At 66.6% G+C, this 16,547-nt stretch overlaps 1 protein-coding gene across 1 annotated transcript in view; it reads left to right on the plus strand.

Annotated features, from left to right (window-relative positions):
- The first annotated feature begins 2 nt into the window (after positions 1-2).
- The window catches only part of KIF26A (kinesin family member 26A), a 40,977-nt gene continuing 24,432 nt past the window's right edge, over positions 3-16,547 (plus strand). Inside the window, exons 1-3 of the mRNA XM_032404706.1 lie at positions 3-140; positions 2,732-2,977; positions 14,526-14,978. Coding sequence (XP_032260597.1) covers positions 3-140; positions 2,732-2,977; positions 14,526-14,978 — 837 coding nt within the window. The remainder of the gene's footprint in view (positions 141-2,731; positions 2,978-14,525; positions 14,979-16,547) is intronic.

Below are 16,547 nucleotides of genomic sequence, written 5' to 3' on the forward strand. Positions count from 1 at the left end.
CCATGGCGCTGCCGGGGCCTCCCGAGCCGCCCCGCGGCGCGCCCCGCAAGGCGCCCAGCCTGCTGGAGATGGGGGCGCTCTGCCTGGACTCGGAGATCATTCTGGGCTTCACCAGCCACCTCCTGCGGCGGCGAGCCAAGGTGAGGGCCGGGCGGCGGGACGCGCGGGCGGCAGAGGCGCTGTCCCGAGACTTTGCGGCGCGGCTCCCGCGGCGCAGGGAAGGAGGCAGCAGGTCCCGAGCAGCGTCCCGCAGGCCGGGCCAGGGACCTGCTGCCGCACTTCCCGCATTAGTGCTGTCCCCATGTCCCTCTCCCCCTGAGGCTGTGTCGGGAGCCGAGGCAGTCAGCTGGCGCGGAGAGAGCAGCGCGGGGACTCCGGGTCCCACGGCGCGCCTTGCTGGGGGGGGGGGTCGGGGGTCTCGCGGCAGATCCGGAGTCCCCGAGGTGACTCCAGGTCCTGCGTGCACCTGCAGGTTCTGCCGGGCTGTGTGCGGCCCCTCTCCGGGAACCCGGGTGTGGGGTGTGCGTGTGTGTGCGGTGCCGACCGCACTGAAGTTGCGGGCGTGGCCGGGCCCGGGCGTCGGACCCGGGCGCTCGGCGATGGTGGGTTTCTGCGGGCGACTGTGGGGAGTGTGTGCGTGGCACAGAGCCGCACTTCTCGGGCCCGGGTGTGTGTGTGCGTGTCCCAGACTAGTTGAGGGGCGGGGAACGGTGCGGTCTGCAGGCGATGCGGCGCGGGGACTGCCCCGCGATACCCAGATCCGGATGGGGCCTGACGCCTGTTTTCCTTCGAGCGGCTGAGATGAGCTAGGAGGGGGCAAGAGCTTCCGGCCCCCGGCTCGGGTGGAAAGGGGCCGGCGGCTGTGGGATTGCGGAGAGAGAGTGGGGAGCCCCTGCCCACTTTATTCCCCACGACCTCCACCACGTGGCAGATTAGAAAGGACTCGGAAAGCCGGGCGGGGAGGTGTTCCGATCCACTGTTCATTTTGGGGGAGTGCGTGCGTGGGCAGGGAGGACCTTCCAAGTAAAAGGGTGGGGGGCAAAACGTAACGAAGAACGTGTCGCTTTGAGGGGCGCAGGCGAGGCGAGGAACAGTCCAAATCTGTGTGAGGGTTTGTGTGCGAGGGGAGTCGCGGGCCGGGGTCTCTGACTGGACCACGGCCCGCCAGCCGGCCCCTTCTCTGGCCGGGCTCCTGGTACCCGGGACGCGTCTTCTTGCCCGGGACTCGTGGCGCCAGGTCGCTCCAGGCTCGCGGCGGCCAGCAGGGGGCGCTGGCGCCACGGGAAGCCCGCGGCCGCGCCCTCCGAACCCGACCCGGGATTTCGGGCTGACGGGGAGCCTGGACCCGGAGCGGCCCGCGCCTCAGATAGCGGCGACTCTTAGGGCCGGGCTGGAGCGGGAGCAACCGGTCGCCGAGATGGGGGGCGACCTCTCAGCCGGAGACAAACAGGCAATTAATTCCGGAGCCAAGTTCCCATCTGCCGGGCCGGCGACAACAGGTCCCGCGCACGTCCCCGGGGCCAGCCGCGCCGCCTCCCGCCGCCTCCCGGGCGCACAGCGCGCACACCCACTTTCCTGCACACGCGAGGCTGCAAAGACACGCGCGCCGCTTGCAGACTCGCCAAGAAACACACACTCTGGCGGAGGCACTGCACGTTCCGAGGCGCGCACCGCGGCGACACTCCCCGACGTGCGCCTGTTAGACCCCAAGGGTGGCCAGCGACCCACGGAGTGCGCTGGACTTGCAGGAAAAGGCGAGGGGGCGTCTGGGGCGGCGTTCAGCCCCTTCCTCGTCCCGCCTAGCTGTGTGACCTTGGGCAGGACCTCCCCCTAGGCCGCCTCAGTTTCCTCGCCTGTAAAGTGAGGAGTGGGTCGGTGCCTCCCAGGAGACGCGCGGACCCCGCTGTCCCGGGCGAGGAGCAGGACGGCGCATGCGCGCAAGTGTCCCGGGTATCTCACGGAGGCCCCTAGCGCCCCTCCCTCGGGCTGGGACTCGCCTAACAGGTTGGGGTCCTTGCAGTGGGAGGGGCCGCGCGTCGAGGAGGGCCCCCTCCCCCACGCGCCGCCGAGCGGAGGGCCTGGGCGGGGCGGGACGGCCTCCCCGGAGCCCAGCTCCCCGGCCCCGCCCCCGGCCCCGCCCCCGCCCCGCCCCGCCCCCGCCTCTCTCGCCCGCCCGCCGCCGCCGCAGCCGCGCGCTCTCCTCCACTCGCCCGCGCCGCCAACTTCGGAGCGGCCGGCCGGACCATGGGGGCTCCCCCGGGCCGGATCACGTAGCTGCGGCGACCCCGGAGAGCCCTCGCGGCCCGGAGCGCCCGCCCGGCCCTTCCCGCGCCCAGGCCATGGGCGGCCGCGGGTCTCCGCTGTGCACTGCACCACCCGCGGTACGCGCGGCCGGGCCCCGAGAGGGAGGCGGCGGCGGGCGCGGACGGGCGCCCCGAGGCAGAGTCCCGGACGCCGAGGATGCTCGCGGGGTGCGCTGCGCCCCCTGGGGGCCGCGCCTGGAGCGGAGCGCGGGGGGCGCCGGGCCTCCTGCTGGGAGGGACCCGGATCCCGACCTCGCGGGCTGGAAGGAGAGGGTGGGTGGCAGGCTCGCGCCCCGCGCTCCTAACTTTGCCGAGTGCCTCACTCGGCGGCCGGGACGCGCTGAGTTCTGGAGTCACTGGTGCTAGGTCCCCGGGTGGCACTGCTCGGGGGCCCAGGCTCACGTCCCCTTCTGCCCCCCACCCCGCAGGTGGCCGAGGGCGGCCCGGCCCGCGAGCCGCTGCAGCTGCTGGAGGTGTCCCCTCGCAAGAGGCTGCCCAACGGGCCCGAGCAGGACCCATGCGGCAGCCGCCCAGCGCCCGAGGGCGCCGGGGCGGGCGCGGAGCAGGGCCACTCGGCGGGCGGAGGCGGCTGGTGCCGCCACTGCCACACGAAGCTCGCCGAGCTCAAGCGACAGGCGTGGAAGCTGGTCAGCGGGCCCGGGACACCCCTCCGGGTAAGTGAACCTCGCTCGGGCCGGCTCCTCCCGCGCTGCCGTCTGGGAGACCTTGGGTCCCGGAGGGAGGCGAGGTTCCACGCGGCGTGTTTTGGCTCCTTCTCCTCTCTGGGCTTGCGTTTCCCCTTCTGCAACCCGGTGTGTGTGGGTTGGAGCAGCTCATCCTAAGGGGCTCCGCGGTGGGGTCCGAGGGGGGCCGGGCAGGCGTTTCTCCAGGGAGTCACAGATGTCCCAACAGCTGGAACCACTGTCTGTGTTTGGGAGGGGAAGGGAGAGAGGGGGATGGCACGGACTCCACCCAGGGCGGGACGGCCCCCCCTGCCGGCAGCAAGAGGTTACTTGGTGCGTTGTTGCCCTTGGGGCACCTGGGCCCCCAGCCAGGTGTCTGGAAATTGCACACCTGGGGCAGGAGGGCTTGGAGGACCAGAGGGTGGGCCTGCCGCTGTGAGGGGGGCCCTGCCTTCCCCCTTTCCCTGGGTCATGAATAAGAATTGTGTGTGGGACACAGCCCGGGGCTTTGCCACCTTGGGCAGTGGCCACCCATTTGGGAATGGAGCGGCTGGGCCCCAGCAGCCTAGGTGTTTGCCCGCCGAGGGGGCTCTGCCAGATTCTTCAGCCAATGGGCTTGCCCTGGTCTTGGAAGGAGCTGGGACCATTGTTCAAGGAACAATGAGCCCTGGAAGTTTGCAAAGCCTGGGAAGGTGGGGGTCTCCAGAGGAAGCCCTTCCCGCCAGACCTTCAGTCTTTTTGAAAGCTTTCTTGGGAAGTCCGCATAATCCCCATTGAATCTAAATATAGTTCTCTAAGGAGGCTTAGCAGGCCGGGATGGGGGCGAGAGCCTGGGTTCCAGGGGGTCCCATGGTGTTCCTGTCTTGGGCAGGGCGGGGAAGGGAGGTGAGTCTGGTTTCTGTGGCCAGGAGAGGGGACCTGTGGCCTGCCCTGGGGCGGGGCTGGACCCTCCTGATCTGCTGCTTAGAGCGGGGTGCAGCCTTTCCAGGCTCTGTGCCCCCAGATGGCCTGAATCTGGTTGGAAAGACAACAGAGGACCTTCAGGGCCTCAGGAGAGAGTGGTTTGGGACAGACTTCTGGGGGGCCTGTCAGAGCTACCGGGCCATCTTATGACCCCATTAGGGGAACCAGGACCGAGAGAGGAGGGGCTTCAGTGACTGAGCTGGGTTTTGCCTGGCAGTGCTGGGCATGTGGCCAGCTGGTTGCAGGTGGGCGTGGGATCCTGGTGGAGAGCCCCTCGTGGGGGCGGGGGTGTGGCCTAGTGGTCTCTTCCTGCCCATGCTGATCAGGGAAGCCTCCTGACCACCCAGCGTGTTCACCTCCCACCTGCCCTGGCCTATTCTGAGTTTGGCAGTACCCCTCAGTGCCAGGTGGGGGCTCACCCCTTTTCCTGGCCGTCCCTGGTACCCAACAGCATGCTCACCCAGCAGACCAGGGTCCCGTGCTTTGTTCTTGGTCTGCGGCCCCTCCCCCGATGTGTTTCCTCCTTTGTCAGATGGGTGTAGCCTCTTGGGGCCCTTCTGGGAGTGGGATCCAACCTGTAGGATGATGTGCCCAAGGGAGGGAAGGCCCCATTATCCATTGTTTTTCCAGTGAGAATGGAAGCAGGTCCTGCGGGGCTTCCGGCCCTCGGGCTGAGCCACCCAAGCCAGGGGACATGGGGGTTTGGGCCTGAGACCCTGGGATCTTGTAGGTGTCCTTGTCTTGGGCAACCCAGGATCTCCCCAGCATCCTGGTTGAATCTCAGCAACCTCTCCCGCCTGCCCCAGAACTTTCTTCAGGGAGGGCTGTGGAGGTGGCGTCTAGGATGTGTGCATGGACCCGCTTCTGCTTTTGATTAGGGAGGTAGTTGGGGAGACCTGTGTGTGACTGGCTTTGGGTGAGCCCAGTGCTCCTCCGAGCCTGGCCCATGTCCAGGAACGCTGGGCTCTGTTTTGAGGCCAGCAAGGCACTGGAGCATGGAGTTGGTGTTCTAGGATTTTCCGTAGGGGGCCCTTTCTTGTTTTTCATCATGCACAGATGAACTTCATAAGGACAGCACTTCAGATTGGGGTGGGGGGCTTGCTGGGGTCCCGTGGCTGGGGTAGGGGGTTGGAGCTGGACCCCAGCCTGGCTACTGGAGGCCCTCACCTTAGGGGTCCCTGTTTGATCTCAGGTGGAGAGGGAGGCTTGCGAGGGTGGAGGGACAGTGGATGTTAGCCAGCCCAAGGTCACCCCATCCCGTGCCCCTGGCGTCCGCCCACCTGGCTCCTTGCCCACCCTCCTTATTGACAGACAGCTCTCTGCTCTGGGACCTCGGGCAGGTTTGTTGAGATCTGGGACCATGTTTGTACCCTTTTCACAGGCAGGTAGAGCAGGGCCAACTCTTGCTCAGCCCTTGCTGCTTTGGTGGGATGTGGGCTCGAGGGTCATTCTGTGCCTGGGTCTTGGTGCCCATGGGGGTTGAGTGGGGGCAGTTGGAGCCCTGCCCAGTCATCAGGTGGCCTGCCTGTCCCTTGCTGCTATGTCCTCTCTTCAATCTGTGCCTGCCTCAGTTTCCCCACTGGGGAAGTGAGGGTGACCGTGGTCCCTACCGAGGGAGGTCATCTATGTGGAGTGGATAGGACTGTGCCCTGATGTCCCTGGGAGCACGGGAGGGAACGTGCTCTGCCTGCCCAGGTGGTAGCCTGGGAGGCTGTCCTACCTGAACCAAGAAGGGCAGTGGGCCTGGGTGTGGGGGAGACACCTCACTGCTCCTGGCCCCCCTCAGTGTGCCCCCCTCGGCTCTCACCAGGTTCCCCAGGCCTTGTGTCCAGGTGACCCCTTCAGGACCCTTCCATGGCTTATAGCCATGACCTCTGGACTGTCCCGCAACCTCCCGTGGCCTTGCCCCCTGTGGGCCCTGCTACAGGCACCTGTCTCCTCCCTGGACCCCCAGCGTCCCTGGGCCACCCTGCCAATTCTCTGCTCGGAGCTCCCTGTGCCCTTCCCAGGGGGCCCTGCCTCTGAGAAGTCTGCTGGAGGCTCGCAACACCTCCCTCGAAGGGAGCAAAGCCAGGCCTCCTCTTCCGCCACACCTGAGTGCCCCCCAGCTTAGCACTGGGCCCTCTGTCCTTCTCATCCCCCAAGCCAGAACCCGAGGCCCTGGCCTTACCCATTCTGTGTCCTCAGCCGCCACGGTGAGCTGGTCACCAGGTTCCTGCAGACCCCTTTCAGCGTCCCCTCCAGTCTGGTCCCCGATGCCCGCCCCCCCCCCGCCCCCCCCCTCCGGGCACCCAGAGGGGACTTGCTGAACCATGGACCATTTGGAGGGGTCTTCGGCTGGAGTCCCAGTCCTCTTGTCCTGTCCTGGCCCTGTCAGACTGAGGCTCACTGGAAGGCGCGCCCCTGCACACGGGGTCACCTCTGCCTGAAGTCCCCATCCTCTCCCTCCCCCCTCCCTCTGTCACAAGTGCTCCTTTTGCAGACCCCAGCCCTCGTCCTGCCCGTGCTTAGTGCTCAGTTGGCAGACCCCCAGCCCCAGTCGCCAGCGTCCCCAGTATCAGTGCTTGCGCGGCCGACTGTGGGGGGGACACTCAGACATGCTGACTGGCTCCACTCTGAGTTCACGGCTCTGGCTTAACCTCCACGGTTGTTGAGCCTCCCTGCCGTCCTCTAAGCTTCCCCTCCCCCCATCTCTGGGAGGCCACCGCTGCTGCGGACAATGACCCCAGACCCAGTTCTTTCTCAGCCCCTTCCACACGCCTTGGCCACTGTGTGGTTTCCATGCCCTCTGCTGCCCCGAGGCCAGGAGCTCTGTCAGGGCAGGCGTGGGGTCCAGCTAACCCAGAGAAGTTTGTTGAATGACTAAGTGACCAGGCTTTTCCTCCCCCACCCCTCCGTGTTCACCCCCACGACTGCCGGGCTGGATTCCTGTTCTCCTATCCCCCAGCCTGGGGGACAGCCCCCGTGGAGGATGGCGATCTCTACCCTCCTTGCGGAAGCGGGGGCCTGGATCCTGCTGGGGGAGCCCACTCCAGCCGCCAGTCAGATGGTCATGGAGAGGTGGTGCCTCCTCCAGAGACCCTGTGACATTCGCCGTGTCATTACTGGTGCTGAATTGATTAGCGCCTCTGATGGGGAAAAGAGATCAATTCTCATTTAGCTCTTGCAGATCTCTTGCTCACCCTGGCAGGGGGTCTCATCGTCTTAGCCCCCTGTGAGCTCCAGGACCGCTGCTGATGGTCTGTGACCGCTGGTGCGGCCCCCAGGCATTCGCTCACACTTTGCACCACGCTGGACAGCGAGTCTGAAGGCTTCTGGGGAGAGGCATGGGCTCCCGTCCAGTGCACGCCTCGGGGTCACCTAACTAGGCTCCTAAGGCTGGCATCCTGGAGACCCTCCTGCTTCTCTCTGGGGTCTGGTTCTGGAGGAGGGGGGTGGCGGTTCTGCCAGCTCGGCATTCACCTGTCACTCCCCCTGCCGCGAAGCCATCCAGGCCCCCTGCGTGCTCTGTGTCCATGGCCCCCAGCTCTGACTGCACTGACGTGCGGTAGTGGGGTCCCGGGTCTGCTGTCCCAACTGGCCTGTGGTCTTGGGAGGGCAGGGGCTGAGCCCGGCTGGTATGGGACATTTGCTGCCTGCGGTCAGAGTCCCCAGACCCCTGTTCCCTGCACTGTTTGGAGCCTGTCTGAGCTCTGCCGGCTTCTGGGGCACCCCCCTGTGCCGGGGCCACAGTGTCTGCCTTGGGGCCGCACAGGCTGGGGACCTCAGCATCAGCAGTGTTCCCCAGCTGAGCCAGGTGCTGGCGGGCTCTGGGGGCAGCCAGGGAGGTGTGAGAGGGGCGGGAGCTCCCTGGCGCTGGTGACTGGGCAGTGTCCCAGCTGGCAGGGGCCCGGATGACTCAGCTGCGAAGGGTTAAGTCTGTGGGGCTCGGAGGCTCCCAGGCCCCGAGCCTGGGCAGGGTGAGGGAGGAGGCCGGGTTAGGCCGAGCCTTGCCATCTGGCCTCCGTGAGACCTCAGCTGGCCCCTCCCCACCTGGGCTGGCTCCCTCCTCCCTAGATAGACAGTGGTCTAGCCAGTGTCCCCTGGTGTCCTTTGGTCCAGTAACGGAATGATGGGCTTCTTGCGCCCGTCTTAACTCCTGCCGGTCCAGGGTCTCAGGGAGTGAGGGTGGGCAGTGGGGGGTGCGGTTTGTGAGCCACGGCCCTCTGAGCGCCAGCCACAAGCAGAGGTGAAGCTTCAGGAGCTGGCTGGGGTGTGGGCCCCGCAGTCCCAGCCCTCGTGCTTCACGGGAGGGAGTCTGCTTGAGGGGGTCTGGTTGCACGCTGAGGTGGGGCTGAGCCAGGGATGCGCGTGGTGGTGACGGAACTCGCTGCCTCTTTGCGGAGAGGAGCAGGGTCCGGGCGGGCTGAGTCCCTTGCTCCTCCTGGGTTAAAAGGGGGGCATTTTCCCTTTTGGTGTCACATTTTGTGGCTGGGGGACTCCCATGGGGCTGTGTGCAGGGTTCCTGGCACTCCATGGTAGGGGCTCCCTGGCCTCATCTGGTCTCCGTCCCCCGGCAGCATCCCAGTCTTCGGCTCTGAGTGCTGGGCCGGGGCAGGTGGGTGGGCTTGGCCAGGCGCCTGGGGCCGACAGATTCATGGTCCCGCGTGGCCCAGGGCCGGTGGCTCTGCGTTCACCTCTGACCCTCTGTGACGGATGCTGGCCCATGCTGCCGCCTGCTTCTGGGTGGAACCTGCCAGTCGCTGGCCCTGCCCCGTACCCCGCTTGGGGCAGGGCTGCAGGGTCGGCCCGTCCCTAAAATCCCCATACCCCCTTCATAGCCACGGCGCAAGGCCACAGCCCAGCCCCACAGACTTGGCCTGTCTAAAACCCAAGGGATTGTCTGGAAGCCATTTCGGCGTGGCTTGCTTGGTGGTTGCCAGTAATGTGGCCACAGGCCCTCCTGATCTCGTCCCTGGGGTCCCCTCGCCTTGGCCCTGTCCCTTCTCGAACCCTCCACACTTTGAGCCCCAGCCTTGCTGCCCAAGCTTGCTGATCCAGGTGTCTTAGGCTCAGGCTCAGGGTAGCGGGAGGAGTAATGTGGTTCCCAGCGGGGTGGGCGTGTGTAGAGATGGGTCCGTGGCCGCCATGCTCTGGCTCTTGTCCAGCCGGTGCAGTGGGCCAGCAGGAGGCCTAGGGGTGCCTGGCAGTGGTGTGTCTGGGTGCCGGATCCCGAGATGATGCTGGGACCCGTGCTGCCTCGTGTCTGTCTTCTCTGCTGGGTAAGTGGCAAGGAGGGCCGGCTGGGTTTGTGCTGTGGGACGGGCTGCCCCTGTGGGGAGTGGGACCCCTCCTCTCTTGGAACGCCCCTGAGGCCTGGTGAGGAGAGGAGCCCCTGGGGTGGACACCCAGGGTACCTGGCCTGTGGGGCTGTGCTTTGGACAGGGGAGCAGGGAGCTGGGCAGACGGGAGGGCTGATACCAGCAACCCGTCAGCAGGCCTCTGAGCAAAACACACCGAACCCTACCACCCTACGTGGTGAGGGAGGGAAGAGCGGGTGCAGGGATGTGAGTGACCTGCCTAAGGCCACTCACCCTGGCTGCTTTCCCTCCAGTGTTTGTGTGCACAACTGAAGTGCTGTGGGCCTGGGAGAGAGGGCTCTGCAGAGGGGCATCTAGGAGGGCCTCCTAGAGGAGGCGGCATTTGCTCTCGGTTAGAATTAGACCCACAGAGATGGGGTGAGGGTCCCCGGGGGGAGGGTGAGAATCTGCTGTGCCCCTTGCTCAGATGAGGGAGAGGAGGTCCCTGGGGGCTGCAGCCATACCCACGGAGTCGGCCTGAAAGCCCCATCTGGGCGAGCTCCGGGCTCCCCCGAAGTGTGTGGAGCGCCTCCTCCCGGGATACCAGCCTCCCTATCCCCTGCCCCCGCTGAGGCCATCCCGCTGGCCTGGCCTCCAGCCGCCAGGATCCCCACCGCCCTGCGTGGCAGCGTGGCGTCGGGTGGACAGGGGAGGCCATTGAAGGGAGGGGGTCTCAATGAACTAGTGTGTGCCCTGAGCTGCCCAGCTGGCTGGTGCCTGGCACGGGGCCTTGGGGACAGGTGCCAGTCTGTGCTGGGTGGGCCGGGCTGCAGCCCCCGCTCTCCCCACCCCAGCCTCTGACAGAGGAGGGGAGTCAGTGTCGGCTCTGGGGCCTTCAGAACTGCAGACCGGTGGGCCCGGAGTGGCCTCCAGGGTTCTGGCTGGCAGATGGGGGAGGGTCTGGTTCGGGGGTCCCCAGGTCTTCCTGCTAGACCCAGTGGACATGGGTGGGCAGGGCCCCTGGCTGACAGTTGGGCCCGAGGTGAGGTGCCTGGCTGGTGGGGGGGGCCGGCATGGCCCAGGTGTGGCTGGCTGGCAAACCGAACCCCCGCCACACCCCTCCGGGTTCACCAGGCTGCACGCGACATTGGAATGTCCTCGCCAACCAGAGCCGCGAGAGAGCAGCGCCCGGCCCAGCAGCCGGGGTCCCTTCCTGGACCTGCCATCAGCTCCGGAAGTGGTGGCTACACAGGGTCATGGCCCCGGGCGCTTTGTTTGTGGAGGGAAGGGAGGAGGAGGGAGAGGGGTTATGGCCAGGGAGGACCCGCGTTCCATGTGGGCAGCGTGGCGGGCCGGGGAGGGGCACCCCCAGGCCTCCAGGCGCTCTTCCAGGCGTGGCCTCTGGGCCTGTTTGTCCTCCTAGAGGCCCTGCCAGTGAACCCTCTTTCTAAAGACAGGGTGACGGGCTCAGGGAGGGTCATCTCGCAGCTCTGAGGTCTGGGAGTTTCTCCCAACTGGGGAGCAGAGCCCCTTCCTTCCTCCCGTGTTGGCCTCAGCTTGAGGATCTGGTCAGCTCCCGTCCCGCCCTGTGGGTGGGCTCGGCTGGCCCTGGGCTGGGAGAAGCCTCTCCCGGCAGGACGATGGGGCATCTCAGCCCCGAGAAGTCACTCTGGGCCTCCGATGCAGGAGAAAATGGAAGGATTACTTAAAGCAACTTGGAGACCCCAGAAAGGAGATGAAAAATGGCAAGTCATTATTTTTAACTGGGGGGAGGCTCCCTAAAACCCCAGCGGCATGATGGGTAGGTGGTGTGCGGTGCTAAATTGAATCAAATTAAGAAAAATATTTTCCAAATGCAAGTAAAATATCTGTTTAATTAGACTGTAGAGAGGAAATGGAAAGTAATATTTTGCAGTGGGGTAATCACTGTTTTTCTGAAGGTGCTGGGCTCCAGAGAGGGGGTGGGGGTGATAAGTAGCCTGGCGGCTGGGGACTTTCGGGGGTCAACATTCCAGAAATTGGGCCAACGACCCCTCTGGGGCTTGGGCCTGTGGACCCTGGGAGCTGCCCGGAGGCTCCCGTGGCTGGGAGAGGAGAAGGGCTGGCTGCCCCTCGCAGCCTTCCTAGCCCCCGTGTACTGCGGTCTTGGGGCTGTTGGCTTGTGATGTGAAGGCTGAAGGCCACCGTGGTCCTGGAGGGGAGAGGGGGGTGGGGCTGCAGGGGCTGCCCAGCTTTCGTCTCTGTGAAGGCCTCCCAGGGGTCGCAGGTGCGGTGGCAGGTGCCAGCCCCCCTCCTTGGAGTCCTGAACACTGGGCCAGGCTGCCGGGGGTGGGGGGGCAGTGGAGCTTGCTGTTTGCCAAGCTGGTCCAGCAGACGGGGGGGCCTGGGGTCCCTCCAGTGGGGCACGTGTCCAGGTGAGGAGCATGCAGTGAGTGTCCTGTGCTGCTCAGCGGGCTTGCTTTGGCCTGAGCAGCGAGCGCGCCCCGCCCTGCCCTGCTCCGTGCTGGCCCAGCCTAGTGCCGCCTGGCCCGACAGAGGGGCTCAGCCCCACGGGGTCTCCGTGTGGTCACCCAGGGCAGGTCCCTCTGTCTCGTGTGTGTGACACGAGATAGAGGTTGCAGAGATGCCCCGTGTCCCTGCCGTGCCAAAAGCCCTCTGAGCCCACTGCAGTGATGGGGAGGCCCCCTCAGCTGCCAGCACTGGGAAGGGGTGGATGGCCCCGCGGTGGGCTTTGGCCGTGGGATGGGCCCAGGTGTGTCTGGGCGGGGCCTCCTGGGGGCTCGTAACGTAGGAATTGGGTTTGGTGTGCCCCCCCCGCCCCTCATCGGAGAAGACCTCCGTGGTTCCCTCCTGGGGCTTTGATGCCCAGAGCCTGAGGCCTTGGTGGGGCTGGGGCCTCCCTGACAGCTGCCATCTGGATTCCTGATGACACAGCTGGGAGGGGGGTTTGCTCTGGCTTCCTGTCGCCTTGCCTGCAGCCCCCCTGCGCCCGGCCCGCCAGCGTGGTGGTGGGGGTCTGGTGCGGGCTCAGGTCGGTAAGCGCCCCCACCCCTGCTCTGCCTTTCCTTCCTGCCTCCTCTGTGCCAGCCACGTAGGGGGTGCCCCGGGGCTTCCCCAGAGGCCCGAGTTCCCCAGGCCAGGCCGAGGCACTGGAACAATGAGTAGCTGGGTCTGGGGGGGCGGGGGGGCTGGGTGGGGCCGGGCGCCCTTTCAAGTCGGCTAATGGCTTCAGCAGGCCGCACTTCCTTCCTCTCGCAAGGTCCACCATTAGCAGCCTCCCGCTGAGTGGAAAAACCGGAGTAATCCGAGCCGGGCCCTGGAAAACAGGCCGGGAGTGACAAGTGACCGGGCCGGGCCCTGTGTGAGCCCGGCCTGTGGCTGGGGGACGGGCGTCGGGGTTGCATCTGTGGGCCCGCCTGCCAGCCCCGGTGGGCGCTGCTGCAGAGTTTGCATGGGCCTCCCCCCGACCCTGCGCCCGGCCTCCCGCGGCGGGGCTGTGGAGCGGCTGGGGGTGTCCGCAATCGGGACCAGACATGCTGGCGCTTCAGACGCCCTGGAGCCCACCAGCCCTCGCCCGAGAAAACCCAGGCCTTCCGGAGGGGCCCCCAAGTCGGGCAGCTGGTGCGCCTGGACTGGCCAGGGGCCACCCTTTCATGGGCGCTGACCCACCTGGGGTATGTGGTGACAGCAGTGGTCTGTGGCTGAGGCCAAGCGGGGCTTCCGCGGAGTACGGATGGGGGAGCAGAGCCGGCGCCCCCTCCCAGCGAGGCCACCCTGCCACAGCTGGTCCCGAGCATCTGGGTGCAGGGTCAGGCTGGCCACGGTCAGGCTCGGGGAGCCTGGCTGCAGTGAATGAGATGCGCCTGGTGGGATGGTGGCCTCAGCTTCCTCTTCTGAGTGATGGGTGTATCGGGGGAGGCCATAGTCCTTTTGGGGCCAGCAGGGCAGCTGGACTGGAGTCAGGTCTTGCTGTGTGGTCAGTAGGGAATGGCCTGGGGCCAGGTAGGGAAAAGGCTCCAGCTTGGGGAGTTGGAGCAGGTCTCTGCTGGCGTGGGGGCGGGGGCAGCTGGAGGGCCAGCCGAGTTGCCCAGCTGGCCACAGGGAAGACACGGGCCAGCATATGGGCTTGGTTCTGTCGAGGGCCCTGGGAATGTCCTGGGCGGTCATGGCCACAGCTGGGCTGGGCCAGTGCTTTGTCGAGGCGCGGCCCTGGCCAGGCACCTGTGGCTGGGCCTTGCCTCTCAGGGGAGGGGAGGATGTGGAGGGGCTGGCCCTGGCTCAGACCCTGACTGGTCCCCACAGGGCTGCCCCAGGGAGGCGCCAAGGCAGAGCCCGGTGGGGCGGTCGAGAGACAGGGTATGAGCCCAGGGAATAGGAGTCTTGATAACGTCTTTTCAGTGAGGTTCCTTCTGAGGATTGGCTCTCTCCTCCTCCTCCTTCTTCCAGACGTGTCACCTCTTCCAGGAAGCCCTCCCTGACCTCCAGGCCCTGGGCTGAGCTGACTCTTGTCCTTAGCCCTTTCTGGGCACCAGGCTCACAGTTAGGGAGACCTGTGTGTCCCCCTCATGCAGCGCACAGCTTGGCAGCCACCAAGCCCCACAGACGCTGGCGGCCAGGCCCGTGCAGGCGGTCGCGTGGGGTGGGCATCTGGCACTTGCACATCCGTCCTCAGGCGGACCCGGGCCTGCCTGCCTCACCCCTCCCGGTGTCACTGCGCGGCCTGACGTCCGCGGGCTCGGGTGAGCGCGGGGCCGCTGTTCACTCTCCCGTAGATCCCGGCTTCCCAAAGGCAGGGCGAGGGTGTCCAGCCCTCCCGCCCCACCTCCAGTGGGGTCGAGCGGGGGGTCCCCTCATGGCTCTGGACGGATGTGGCTTTCGCCGGGGGCCCCGGGGGTGCTGCCTGCACGCAGCCAGGCCATGCAAGGGCCCTGGGCCGGGCTGGGGGTGGGGGCGTCCGGCCCTGCTTCTGCCAGCCTCCCGGCGGCTTCTCGACCACCTGGCCTGGGCTGCTTGCGGCCGGTTGTTGGCTGACGCCTCGTTCGCCACGAGAGAGCTCGGTAACGAGGGCGGGAGGAGGCAGGTAGTTGTCAGGGGCACCGTGGGCCTCGCTATTAAGCTCCGATAATTATTTTCCTGCCGGGCTCATGCTGACGAAACCGTTTGGGGCTTATTAATCAGTTATGGATGACGCAGCGGCCACAGCATGAGCTGGGCCGGCGCCGCGGGGGTGAGGCACGAAGGGCTGGGTCCTGGTGCCCAGGCACTGACCACCTTTGTCCCTTGTCCCCCCCCCCCAGGACCCTTGCCTCTCTGCTCTGCTTCTCGACCAGCTGCCGGCCACTGGGGCCCCGTCTGCCTGCCGCCCGGAGGCCGAGCGCCGCTGTGACGTCTGCACGACCCACCTGAACCAGCTGACGCGGGAGGCCCTGCGGCTGCTCCAGGCTCCCGCCAGCCGCGAGGACCCCGCCGCCCCTCCCGGAGGCCCTGGCCCCGCGCCCCCCAGCCCCGGCGCCGGGAACGGCCCGCGGGAGGCAGCCGGGCCTGCTGGTCCGCCGGGCAGGCAGCCGGGCCGCGTGGGGCCGGACAAGAGGAAGGGGCTGGCCTGGCCGTCGGGGCCCAGTGTGCAGGTGTCCGTGGCACCGGCCGGCCTGGGCGGAGCCCTGAGCACCGTCACCATCCAGGCCCAGCAGTGCCTGGAGGGCATGTGGAGTGTCTCGAGGGTCAACAGCTTCCTGCCGCCGTCCTGCCTGGTGAGTCCGCTGGGCGGGGTGGGCTGCCGGCCTCCTGGGACCACCAGGCAGGGCGGTGGGCAGCTGGGTCAGACCTGGGTTCCCTCGTGGGGGTCCCCGTCCACATCTCAGCATGGCCCACGCTGCGCAGGCTCAGTGCCCCCCCCGCCCCCGTATCAAGGGGCCGTGCACACGGGAGGAGGCCCGTCGAGTCCGCCGGCAGAGTCACGGTGGGCAGGGTCCTCCCGCGTCCCCCGGGGCGTCCGTCACATGGCACCTGCGTGTGTGGTCGGGGAGGGTGTTGGCCACTCCCGCTTCTGAGAGCACGTGTGCTGCCACGGGCTGATGGGAGGGCTCCCGGGACAGGGTCAGACCCTCCTTCTCGGGGTGAGTGACACATCTCCTTGTGAGGAGGGGTCCCCAGCGGCCCCGCCCCTCCAGGCTCTCCTGCCATGCTAGGCGCCCCCCCCCCCCCCCAGGCTGTGGCCCAGCTGACAGAGCTTGGAGTGTAGGGTGAGGCCCGCAGGGGGTGGAGGAGGTCTCTGTCCACTCCCGTGGCCTCTCAGGAGACGCCTCTTTTCAGTTGGCTGCAGAGTGCCCCCCACAAAGGCTCTCCTCCTCGGGTGCACCAGACTGTCGCCCACACCAGGGGGCACAGCCTCCGTGGAACCAGCTCTGGGCACCAGTGGGCACCGTGGGTGCCGTGGACTTGGGCCAGGTGTCCTCCAGCAGAGCCCTGGGCCGGTGTCACCCCCGTAGGTTGGGATGAAGCCAGTCTTGCAGGGCGGAGCTGAGGCCAGCCGCGTTCCCGCTAGCCACAGAGCTTGGCTGCTGGGGGTCTCTCCCAGTGTCTGCTGCGCCCCCAGTTTTCCATCGAGCGGATAGTATACTAGGATAGGAGTTGGGATGGGGGTGGTTGTTGGATTAGGGGTCTCCTGGGACACTGGAGGGAGTTGGTTTGGGTTTGGGTAGTACATGAGGTTAACTGTCCTGGGAAGGCCTTTCCCCAGAAAGCACCTGGCTGCTCTGCCCGAGCCTCAGGAGATACCTTCTCCCAGGGGTCTGTGCCCTCAGATGTGCCCACCTATTTAGTTGAGGACTGAGACTGACAGACAGCCCAGCCTAGGGGTTCATCAGGCAAACAAGTAGGAAGGACCTTCCAAGCAGAAGGAACCCTCTGTGTGGAAGCCCAGAGGTGTGAAGCCTGAGGCCTCCCTGGAGGTGTGAAGTGTGAGGCCTCCCTGGAGGTGTGAAGCGTGAGGCCTCCCTGGAGGTGTGAAGTGTGAGGTCTCCCTGGAGATATGAAGTACGGAGGCCTCGTTGGAGATATGAAACATCCAGGCCTCCCTGGAGGTGTGAAGCATGAGGCCTCCCTGGAGGTGTGAAGCTTCTAGACCTCCTTGGAGGTATGAAGCATGAAGCCTTCCTGGAGGCGTGAAGCATGAGGTCTCCCTGGAGATATGAAACATCCAGGTCTCCCTGGAGGTGTGAAGCTTCTAGGCCTCCCTGGAGGTGTGAAGCATGAGGCCTCTCTGGAGGTGTGAAGCATGAGGCCTCCCTGGAGGTGTGAAGCATGAGGTCTCCCTGGAG

This window comes from Phoca vitulina, unplaced genomic scaffold, assembly GCF_004348235.1.
Source record: "Phoca vitulina isolate PV1807 unplaced genomic scaffold, GSC_HSeal_1.0 scaffold7, whole genome shotgun sequence".
Lineage (NCBI taxonomy): Eukaryota > Metazoa > Chordata > Mammalia > Carnivora > Phocidae > Phoca > Phoca vitulina.